This window comes from Balaenoptera ricei, chromosome 15, assembly GCF_028023285.1.
Source record: "Balaenoptera ricei isolate mBalRic1 chromosome 15, mBalRic1.hap2, whole genome shotgun sequence".
NCBI classification, from domain to species: domain Eukaryota; kingdom Metazoa; phylum Chordata; class Mammalia; order Artiodactyla; family Balaenopteridae; genus Balaenoptera; species Balaenoptera ricei.
Genome location: NC_082653.1, coordinates 65,969,084 through 65,981,578, shown reverse-complemented (window position 1 = coordinate 65,981,578; position 12,495 = coordinate 65,969,084). Strand labels below are relative to the sequence as shown.

The window sequence follows — 12,495 nt, the reverse complement described above, 5'->3', positions numbered from 1 at the left end:
GACAGTGAGAGGCCCGCGCACCGCGATGAAGAGTGGCCCCCGCTCGCCGCAACTGGAGAAAGCCCTTGCACAGAAACTAAGACTCAACAAAGCCAAAAATAAATAAATTAATTAAAAAAAAAAAAAAAAGAAACTCCCAACAAACAAAAGTCCAGGACTAGATGGCTTCACAGGCAAATTCTATCAAACATTTAGAGAGGAGTTAATAAACTATTCCAAAAAATTAACTCATTCTATGAGGCCACCATCACCCTGATACCAAAATCAGACAAAGATACCATCAAAAAGAAAATTACAGGCCAATATCACTGATGAACATAGATGCAAAAATCCTCAACAAAATATTGAATACTAGCAAACTGAATCCAACAGTACATTAAAAAGATCATACACCATGAACAAATGGGATCATTATCCCAAGGATGCAAGGATTTTTCAATATCCACAAGTCAATCAGTGTGATACACCACATTAATAAATTGAAGAATAAAAACCACTATGATCATCTCGATAGATGCAGAAAAAGCTTTTGATAAAATTCAACATCCATTTATGATAAAAACTCTCCAGAAAGTGGGTATAGAGGGGACCTACCTCAACATAATAAATGCCATATATGACAAACCCACAGCTAACATCATACTCAATGGCGAAACGCTGAAAGCATTTCCTCTAAGATCAGGAACAAGACAAGGATGTCCACTCTCACCACTTTTATTCAACACAGTTTTGGAAGTCCTAGCCACACCAATCAGAGAAGGAAAAGAAACAACAGGAACCCAAACCGGAAAAGAAGTAAAACTGTCACTGTTTGCAGATGACATGATACTATACATAGAAAACCCCAAAGACGCTACTGGAAAACTACTAGAGCTTGCTCATCAATGAATTCGGTAAAGTTGCAGGATACAAAATTAACACATAGGGATCTGTTGCATTTCTATACACTAACAATGAAAGGTCAGAAAGAGAAACTAAGGGCTTCCCTGGTGGTGCAGTGGTTGAGAATCCGCCTGCCAATGCAGGGGACACTGGTTCGAGCCCTGGTCTGGGAAGATCCCACATGCCGCGGAGCAACTGGGCCCGTGAGCCACAACTACTGAGCCTGCGCGTCTGGAGCCTGTGCTCCGCAACGAGAGGCCGCGACAGTGAGAGGCGCGCGCACCGCGATGAAGAGTGGCCCCCGCTCGCCGCAACTAGAGAAAGCCCTCGCACAGAAACGAAGACCCAACACAGCCAAAAATAAATAAATAAATAAATAAAATTTAAAAAAAAAAAAAAAAAAAAAGAAAGAGAAACTAAGGTAACAATCCCATTTACCATTGCATCAAAAAGAATAAAATGCCTAGGAATAAACTTACCTAAGCAGGCAAAAGACCTGTACTCCAAAAACTTTAAGATGCGGATGAAAGAAATAAAAAATGACACAAACAAATGGAAAGATATATACCATGCTCTTGGATTGGAAGAATCAATGTTGTCAAAACAACTATATTACTCAAGGAAACCTACAGATTCAATGCAATTCCTATCAAATTACCAACTGCATTTTTCACAGAACTAGAAAAAAAATTTAAATTTGTGTGGAAATACAAAAGACCCGAATATCCAAAGCAATCTTGAGAAAGAAAAATGGAGCTGGAGGAATCAGGCTCCCTGACTTCAGACTATACTACAAAGCTACAGTAATCAAGTCAGTATGGTACTGGCACAAAAACCAAAATACAGATCAATGGAACAGGATAGAAAGCCCAGAGGTAAACCCGTGCATATATGGTCAATTAATCTACAAAAAAGGAGGCAAGAATATACAATGGAAAAAAGACAGTCTCTTCGATAAGGGGTGCTGGGAAAACTGGACAGCTACATGTAAAAGAATGAAATTAGAACATTCTCTAACACCATACACAAAAATAAACTCAAAACAGATTAAAGACCTAAACATAAGACCAGATACTAAAACACTTCTAGAGGAAAACATAGGCAAGACACTCTTTGACATAAATTGCAACAATATCTTTTTGGATCTGTCTCCTACAGTAATGGAAATAAAAACAAAAATAAACAAATGGAACCTAATTAAACTTAAAAAGCTTTTGCATAGCAAAGGAAACAATAAACAAAACAAAAAGACAACCTACAGAATGGGAGAAAATATTTGCAAATGATGTGACTAACAAGGGATTAATCTTCAAAATATACAAAACAGCTCATACAGCTCAGTATCAAAAAATCAACCCAATCAAAAAATAAGCAGAAGATCTAAAATGACATTTCTCCAAAGAACATGTATAGATGGCCAAAAGGCACATGAAAAGATGCTCAACATTGTTAATTATTAGAGAAAGGCAAATCAAAACTACAATGATGTATCACCTCACACCCAACAGAATGGCCATAATCAAAAAGTCTACAAATAATAAACGCTGGAGAGGGTGTGAAGAAAAAGGAACTCTCCTACAGTGCTGGTGGGAATGTAAATTGGTACAGACACTATGGAGAACAGTATGGGGGTTCCTTAAAAAACTAAAAACAGAGCTACCATATGATCCAGCAATTCCACTCCTGGGCATATATCCAGAGAAAAACATAATTCGAAAAGACACATGTACCCCAATAGCAGCACTATCTACTACAGCCAAGATGTGGAAGCAACCTAAGTGTCCACTGACAGATGAATAGATAAATAAGATGTGGTGCGTATGTATATATGTACACACACACACACACACACACACACACACACACACACACACACACAATGGAATATTACTCAGCCATAAAAAAGAATGAAATAATGCCATTTGCAACAACATGGATGGACCTAGAGATTATCATACTAAGTAAGCCAGACAGAGAAAGACAAATATCACAGGATTTGCTTGTATGTAGAATCTAAAAAAAGGATACAAATGAACTTATTTACAAAACAGAAATAGACTCACAGACATAGAAACTTATGGTTACCACAGGGGAGTAGGGGAGAAGGATAAATTAGGAGTTTGGGATTAAAATATACACACTACTGTATATAAAATAGATAACCAACAAGGACCTACTATATAGCACAGGGAACTATACTCAGTATCTTGTAATAACCTATAATGGAAGAGAATGTAAAAAAAGAATATATATTTATACATACGTATAACTGAATCACCTTACTGTACACCCGAAACTAACACAACATTGTAAATCAACTGTATTTCAATAAAAATTAAAAAAAAAAAAAAAAGTTCTAGCACAGTGCTTGGGGCATGGCAAAAGTCCAATAAATAACAGCCTTTATTATTAAATAAACAAAAGCTTACAGTCCTGTGAGAGTACTGGAAATGGAAGCAGGAAGAGGGAAAAGGAAAGTTGAGGGCAGGGCAGAGAGTGTTACTACACAGAGAATCACCTAGATTGGTATGTGACCAGGGCACTGCAGCAAATGAGAAGGGTGTCACAGGATATTTTAAATTTTTGAGGGAAATATAAGAAATCTCAACTCTGTCAGACACTGGGACAACTATTAGCTTGATGTATATCATAGTTTCAACATTAGATTGTGTGATAAAAAGCAGGTACCCTGCGAAAATCAATGAGGAAGAGGATGTCCAATTTGATTCCAAGGTTTGAGAAGTTGTGTGATACCCAGTAGGGGCACATATCCCATAGTAAGTAATGAAAGAAATAAAGACAATATTTTTCTATCAGTCTATGTGTATTATTTTCTCAAGTGCTGCTTAAGTTGTCATGACATAAATATTTAAATTGTTTAAACCTTACTAGTTTTTTTTAATAAAAAAAGGAACTGTTAAGTATTTCTCTTGGTCTAGGACACCATGAAAAAATTATTGAGACACTAAAGGAACCTCTGAGTCAGATACAAATTTCCAAAGATAGTTAAGGAAAGTTACTTACCACTGAAAAAAGAACGGAGAAATCATGGAAGTGTGCAATTACTTTCTTAATTATTGACTGAAGCTGCAAAACAAAATGAAAAACACATCTTTAATAAAATTTCGATATTTTTAAAAAGGCATACCCTGCCCATAGTTTGCAATCACAGTTACAATAAGGGAAGCCTGGATTACACAAGGAACAGGGAATTACTGGGTTAGGTTAAATCTAGTCTCAATCTGAGTTTGCCCATCTTACTCTAGTCTTGGAGAAACAACTTGGTCTCAGTCTCCTCTTCTGTAAAACTGGAGAGCAAAGCAGTATCTTGCTCATTGTGAGGATTAAATGGGATGGTTTGCTTACAGTGTTTAGAGCAATGCCTGCCCTTCAAAGCTCTCTGTTCAAATCAGGTATGAATATTCAAGAGGTGGGCAAACGTTTTCTATACAGGGCCATACAGTCACCACAACTATTCAACTCTGCTGTTGTAGCTGCAAAGCAGTCACTGACAATGTGTAAACAGAGGGGTGTAGCTGGGTTCCGATAAAAGTTTATTCACAACAGGTTGTGGGCTACATGGGCCGTGGTTTACAGATCCCTGATCTAGCCCATGGTGGTCCTGTGTTTTCTGACTACTTCAGTGGAGAGGCACTGGACTGAGTTTGTCAGTGGGGTCAAAGGCCATGGCATTACCCAAGGATGGTGGCACAGTCTGTGAGGTCTGTCCTAGATGGCCAGGTACTGATGTCCACCACCCCTCACCCTGACATGCACAGAGTCCTGTTCATAGTGCCTTGGCACTGGAGAACCAAGGAGGCACTTTCTCTAAATAAAATATAAACCCCGGCCAGGAGCGACGACTACCCCCATGTCCTGCCGCCGACAGCCACACACAATGGGATGTCACTCTAGGCCTTGCTTCAGACATTGCAAGGAAAACCAGCCCTATTTGGATCACCAGCAAAACTACTGCCATTGAGAAGTTACCCAGGACTGAAGCTGTGTGGCTGACAGGGTCTTGGTGTTCCGGCTGGGTGTCCAGCCTGAGCCTCTGAGATGGGAGAGCCGAGTTCGGGACACTGGACCACCAGCGACCTCCCGGCTCCACGTAATATCAAAAGGTGAAAGCTCTCCCAGAGATCTCCATCTCAATACTAAGACCCAGCTCCACTCAACGACCAACAAGCTCCAGTGCTGGACACCCTGTGCCAAACAACTAGCAAGACAGGAACACACCCCACCCATTAGCAGAGAGGTTGCCTAAAATCATAATAAGTTCATAGACACCCCAAAACACACCATCAAATGTGGTCCTGCCCACCAGAAAGACAAGATCCAGCCTCATCCACCAGAACACAGGCACCAGTCCCCTCCACCAGGAAGCCTACACAACCCACTGAACCAACCTTACCCACTGGGGGCAGACACCAAAAACAACAGGAACTACGAACCTGCAGCCTGCGAAAAGGAGAACCCAAACACAGTAAGTTAAGCAAAATGAGAAGACAGAGAAATACACAGCAGATGAAGGAGCAAGGTAAAAACCCACCAGACCAAACAAATGAAGAGGAAATATGCAGTCTACCTGAAAAAGAATTCAAAGCAATGATAGTAAAGATGATCCAAAACCTTGGAAACAGAATGGAGAAAATACAAGAAAGGTTTAACAAGGACCTAGAAGAACTAAAGAGCAAACAAACAATGATGAACAACACAATAAATGAAATTAAAAATTCTCTAGAGGGCTTCTGTGGTGGCGCAGTGGTTGAGAATCTGCCTGCCAATGCAGGGGACACGGGTTCGAGCCCTGGTCCGGGAAGATCCCACATGCCGCGGAGCAACTAGGCCCGTGCGCCACAACTACTGAGCGTGTGCTCTAGAGCCTGCAAGCCACAGCTACTGGAGCCCACGTGCCGCAACTACTGAAGCCCGCGCACCTAGAGCCCGTGTTCCACAACAAGAGAAGCCACCGCAATGAGAAGCCCGCGCACCGCAACAAAGAGTAGCCCCCGCTCGCCGCAACTAGAGAAAGCCCACGCGCAGCAACGAAGACCCAACACAGCCAAAACTAACTAACTAAATAAATAAATTTATTAGAAAAAAAAAGAATATGTAACTAATTTTCTTATACTAAGTGAGCCCAGAAATCACTTGATCATAGGCAATAAGTGCCAGAACATCACGTTATTAAATAAAAAATAAAATCTTAATTAGGTTTGAAGTTACTTTATAGTAAGTGATCCTGAGCTGGATTCTGTACTAGAGGGGAAAAAAATCTGCTATTAAGGACATTGAGTCCACTGACAAAACTGGAATATGGACTGTGGAGTAGGTAAAAGTAATATATTAACATTAAATTCCCTGACGTTGATAACTAAACTGTGGTTATAAAGGAGAATGTCCTTGTTCTCAGGAAATACTCACTGAACTCTTTAGAGGCAAAAGTGGCATGATGTATGCAATTTATACTCAACTGTTTTTTAAAAAATTTACATACGTATGTATGAATATATATGTCTGTGTGTGTGTGTGTGTGTGTGTGTGTGTGTATGTACACACATAATGATAATGATAAAGTAAACATGGAATCTCTTAACAGCTGGTGAATCTGGGTAAAAAATAATGGGAGTTCTCTGAGCTATTCTTTTAACTTTCCAATAAAGTTTGAATTTATTTCCAAATAAAAAGTTAGCTTAACTGAAAAACATAGGCATCTTACTTACTGGTGCCAAGCAGGGCTTTCCACATCACACCTCACTGAATCCTCACAACCATTCTGAGGAGGACTATTATTATCCCCATTTTACAGGTGAGAAAACTGAGGCACAACAAGACTAAGTAACTGATTAAAGGGCACATGGCTAAGACATGGCAAAGCTAGGATTCAAACCCAGGATTATCTGACTTTACAGCCTGACCCATGCAACATACCTATTTAATTCAACAGAATAAAATTCCTAACGGTGTGGAAATGAGAAATGAAAATCTGTCACCTGAGGGTAGGAGTCTTCAAATGCACGATCTGGAGTCATGTGCTTGATGACATCGGCCAAAACAGTATTCACCTCTCGTTTCTAAGTGGGGAAAAAAATCAAACCTGTATTAGACACTGAATGGTAGTCATTGACCATTTTTCTGGTAGAAAGAACTAACATTTTCAGAATATAGCACACACCTTCCAGGAAGTAGTTTCAACTACTCTGCTGAAAATAATGTAAGGGGGGAAATCCCACCCATACCACAGCCCTAAAGATGGCTATGTCTGCACCAAGTCAGGACTAAAACACGGTTCTCAAAGGTTCCTGTCCCAGCTTTCTCTGAGTGCTGGTGAAATTCGACGTGCCACTTTCTGCCTGCCAGTCCCAGGCCCCTCCCCAGGCGCTGCAGAGAGCAGCGAAGCACCGTGGGAAGAGCACAGACTGAACCCTTACAAGCTGGGTGACCCAATGCCCACTTCACTTTTGTCAGCTGTATCAGGGGTCAGCCAACCAGCCCAGCACCTATTTTCATAACAGTCCAGGCGCCAAGAATGATTTTTACTTTCAAACCAAAAGAATAATAATACTTGGTGACAACGAAAATTATATGAGATTCAAATTTCAGCATGCATAAATAAGGTTTACTAGAACACAGCCATGCTCACTCCTGTATGGTCTACGGCTGCTTTCATGATACAGTGGCAGAGTTGGGCACTTGTAACAGAGATCATATGGTCCACAAAGCCTCAAATCCAGAAAAAACTGGACTTCTACAGAAAAAGTGTGCTGACCCCTGGTCTATATAACTGGACTAGTGAAACTTCCTGGCAAGGTCACTATGAAGCTGTGCAGCTTACAGGTAAAGTGCCTGGCACATAGCACGCTATCTAAATAGTTGCCATTATGTACTCTCTCATTTAATGCTCATTAAACTCCCCAGCACGCAGACTTCCCTGGTGGTCCAGTGGTTAAGACTCCATGCTACCAATGCAGAGGGCCTGGGTTCAATCCCTGGTCAGGGAACTAGATCCCGTATGCCACAACTAAGAGCCCGCGTGCCGCAACAAAGATCCCACATGCCGCAACTAAGACCGGGTGCATCCAAATAAATAAATACTTACATACATACATAAATAATTAAATATTTTTTTTAAAAACTCCCCATCATAAATAAATATTAAAAAAAAAAAACTTCCCATCATGGGCATCATTATCCCCATGAAAAGTTAAGTGGCTAAGCGGCTTAGCCAGGGTCACAGAGCTACAAAAATCTGACGATGGGGGCTTCCCTGGTGGCGCAGTGGTTGAGAGTCTGCCTGCCAATGCAGGAGACACGGGTTCGAGCCCTGGTTTGGGAAGATCCCACATGCCACGGAGCAAATGGGCCCGTGAGCCACAATTACTGAGCCTGCGCGTCTGGAGCCTGTGCTCCACAACAAGAGAGGCCGCGATAGTGAGAGGCCCGTGCACTGTGATGAAGAGTGGCCCCCGCTTGCCACAACTAGAGAAAGCCCTCGCACAGAAACGAAGATCCACCACAGCCATAAATAAATAAATAAAGCACACCTAGTATAGTGTAATTTAAAAAAAAAAAAAAAAAAAAAAAAAAAATCTGACGATGGCACTAAAAGGAACCAAAGCTTCTTGGAGAAAGAGCTGATTCCAAATCTAAGATAAGAAAAATACAAGGGAGGCTGGAGCATCTTATAATAGAAAGCAAGGAAGGCATCAAAGACTACAAAGAATGTGTCAGGACTCAGAAGCCAACCTGAAAAAGCAACCACTGGACAAAAATGGGACAACTGAGCATCAGTAAGAATAATACAATTGCAATGATTGATACATATCAAATATGTTTCAATTAGTGAGTTGCTACAGATACCAACAGCAACTACTACTCACTGGTCACCTTTGGGGATGCTGGGGAATTGACTCTTTACTCTAAAAACCAGTAAGTAACAGGGACAAAAATGAGCATCTTGCCTTTTCTGTACAAACTGTACCTCAGGGTAACCAAATACGTGGAGCGAAGAGGTTCTCTTCAGGCAAGTATTCTAGCTAACAAATAAAGGAGAAATGATAACTCCGAATGTCACCATTTTGCAACCCGTGATAAACCATGAGATGAATGCGCTTCAGTGGCCACTCACGTCACGGAGAGACAACCAGATACCATGAGCCTCCCAGGAGAAGCACCATACCAGCACCCAGGGTGCCAAAAAGTCAGATCTGAAGCTGATGAAGTCTCCTGTCTCCAGAACTAACTGCCAATTTATAGGAAATACTGGAGGCAGAAGAGCATGTTTAATCACCACCACAGGCATACATCTGGCCAATCGAGACTGGGAAACTCTACAGGACAAAGGACCCAATTTCTTCAACAAATAAATAATAGAAAAAAAAAAAGGGAAGGGAACAGGGAGGGAGGGAGAGAAAGAGAGGGGAAGAGAGAGGGAACTTACAGATTAAAAGAACTCTAAAGTTTTTACAACGTATAGACCCTATTTTAATCCTGATTGAACAAATAAACTGTAAAAAACTTATGAGACAATTGGGGAAATCTGAAAATTTATCAATTTTTAATGGTATTAAAACATTATTGGGCTTCCCTGGTGGCGCAGTGGTTGAGAATCTGCCTGCCGATGCAGGGGACACGGGTTCGAGCCCTGGTCTGGGAAGATCCCACATGCCACGGAGCAGCTGGACCCGTGAGCCACAACTACTGAGCCTGCGCGTCTGGAGCCTGTGCTCCGCAACAAGAGAGGCCGCGACAGTGAGAGGCCCGCGCACCGCGATGAAGAGTGGCCCCCGCTCGGCGCAACTAGAGAAAACCCTCGCACAGAAACGAAGACCCAACACAGCCAAAAATAAATTAATTAATTAATTTAAAAAAAAAAAAAAAAAACATTATTAATTTTATTAGTTACAATAATGTATTGAGATTTTGTTTCAGAAAAGTGAATTCTATTTTAGAGATATGTGCAGAGATACTGACAGCTGAAACACGGTGATTGAGCTGTGCCTCAAAATAATCCAAGGGTGGGGAGAAAAGGTAAGGACACGAAACAAGACCTGTCATAAGTTGATCATTTCTGGGTGATAAGTACAAGGGAGATCATATGTTTGAAGTTTCCATAACACAACAAAAATTGGACAAAAGAAAGAAAATTAACAGACCAACATTTACATAATGCTCAAAACGAGGCAAAACCCATTTCTGGAGTTAGAGACCAGATGGTGCCTACCTTCAACTTCCAAGGCTGTGACTGGGAGGAGAGTATGGGGGGCTTCAGGGTGGGGTGGGGAGTTACTTCCTGTCTCTTGATCTGGACCATGATTACATGGGTGTATTTTGTGAAGATTCATTATACAGCAAACTTACGATACATATGCTTTTCTTCATGTAGGCTAAACTTCGATTTTTTTTAAGTTGATTAAAATAAACACCTGGCAACAGGATTTGAAACCACTTCTACCCGCTTCTAAAGTCTCTGCTCAAAAAAAAAGTCTCTGCTCATTGACAAGACCAGTATTTCCCAAACTGGGGTTCTAGTTTGGGCCTAGGAAAAGAAGTATCTTTGGGGCTTCCCTGGTGGCGCAGTGGTTGAGAGTCTGCCTGCCACTGCAGGGGACACGGGTTCGAGCCCTGGTCTGGGAAGATCCCACATGCCACGGAGCAACTAAGCCCGTGCACCACAACTACTGAGCCTGCGCGTCTGGAGCCTGTGCTCCGCAACGAGAGGCCGCGATAGTGAGAGGTCCGCGCACCTCGATGAAGAGTGGCCCCCGCTTGCCACAACTAGAGAAAGCCCTCGCACAGAAATGAAGACCTAACACAGCCATAAATAAATTAATTAATTTAAAAAAAATTTAAAAAAAAAAGAAGTATCTTTGTTTGCTTAGAAAAAAATTAAATTACATGCAAATCAAATATGTTTGGAAAACGCTGCTGACTAGACTCCCATGGAAAGTCCCAATATACTTTAACAATAAGGATCTACGGTGTATTATGGTGAAAAAACCTGCTTAACTGTATAATGCAGCATTTCCCAAACTTACACGTGAGTGTGGAACACTTTTGTTATAGGTCACGTATTAATGCTCCATCACACTATACCATAAAGGATGCAATTTTCATAAATTAAGAATAATTACCATCATAAAATACCTAAATGTCTAAGCTAGACTTATTCACAATTATGAACATGAAAAAAATATACAGTAATTCTTTCAAAAACAATACCACAGCACACATACCGTGAAATGTTTGCAGGTGTACTCTACCCACACTTCGGCACAATTAATGTAGTCCTACAAAGAAAAAGTAAAAATGTCTTTACCATAAGAATGCCACGATTGACCTTATGGCAAAAGCTCATCGTGGACAAATCCCTTCAAGGGCTTTGAAAACTAAGAGTTGCTAAGTGATGGGGATTTCAAGAGTGGTTCATGTACAGAAAACTCTGGCCCACTGATAGATTTTACCCTGAGAGGTGACGTGAGAAAACATAAGTTGCCTGAAACTAATTAGACTGTCATTCCAGAATTGCTGCTTGGGCCAAGACAGAAATCTGGGAAGCTCTGCCATGCCTGGAGAATGGGAAAAACCAAAGGGCAGTGGAGATAACAGTGGGGAGACCTCATCACACCTCAGTGGAGACAATGACCACAGATCTGGCTGAAAATTCAAGTAGTGATTACGATGTGACTTTTGAATGTTCTGAGAAAAACCAGGCCTCCTGCCTTTGAAAACAAACCGTTTATCCTAGAGAGGGGTGATGTATATAAGTTGTAAAAAGGTTAAGAAAGCACAAAGGTTTTAGGTAAGAAAGGATGTGTTAGATTCAAGTAGGAGAGACAATGAGATGGCTACAGAAATGGCAATGACCAACCTGGTAAGGCTGTCTGCCCCAGAAAATATGCACAGGGGAAAAAATTGTCAAGGAAAAACAGAGTCTGCAAGTATACCTTTTCTGTTCCAACACTTCAAGGAAAAGAAAGAAGAAATGGGGAGGGGAGAAAACGGTTATCTCATTCACACAAGAAAAGCCAGGGACATTCTAAAGTCCAACAGGAATGCTAAGGTGGACTTAACGAGGAGAGTGTGAAGTTGAAGACTGGAGAAAACTGTTATTACGAGCTTTTGATGCAAGGTTGCTTTGAAGCACTGAAGTACAGGCACCAGAGGCCCAGAGGTTTTTGACTTAAATATCCTAAATAAGCTGTTTTCATTAGCCAGCCAGAGTTAAGTTAAATAGAGAATTTCAACAGCTAGAGTTTAGTGAGAATTTTGCTGAACTTTAGATAGATATACGATTTTGTAAAAAAGTTTCTAATTTTTCTAAATTATACTGTTCTTAATACACTATCATAAATGTGGTGATTAGCAAGGGGTTTATAACTGGGCTCACTTTAATATTTCCTTCTCAATAAATGATCAAATCAAATGCCACATATTCACTTATTCTCTGTGTTATGGTCTGAATGTTTGTACCCCCCCAAAACGCATATGTTGAAATCCTAGCCCCTGATGTGATGGTATTAGGAGGTGAGGCCTTTGGCAGTGGTTTAGGTCATGAGGGTGGAGCCCCCTGATTGGAATTAGTGCCCTTATAAAAGGGACCCTAGAGAG

The 12,495-nt window shown here is 41.0% G+C and overlaps 1 protein-coding gene across 3 annotated transcripts in view; it reads right to left on the bottom strand.

Annotated features, from left to right (window-relative positions):
• The window catches only part of VPS35L (VPS35 endosomal protein sorting factor like), a 122,083-nt gene that overhangs the window by 48,758 nt on the left and 60,830 nt on the right, over positions 1–12,495 (bottom strand). For all 3 annotated transcript variants that reach the window (XM_059898346.1, XM_059898345.1, XM_059898343.1), the window contains exons 18-20: positions 11,121–11,174; positions 6,879–6,959; positions 3,907–3,969 (exon numbers count right to left, since the gene is read on the bottom strand). In XM_059898346.1, the coding sequence (XP_059754329.1) occupies positions 3,907–3,969; positions 6,879–6,959; positions 11,121–11,174 (198 nt within the window). The remainder of the gene's footprint in view (positions 1–3,906; positions 3,970–6,878; positions 6,960–11,120; positions 11,175–12,495) is intronic.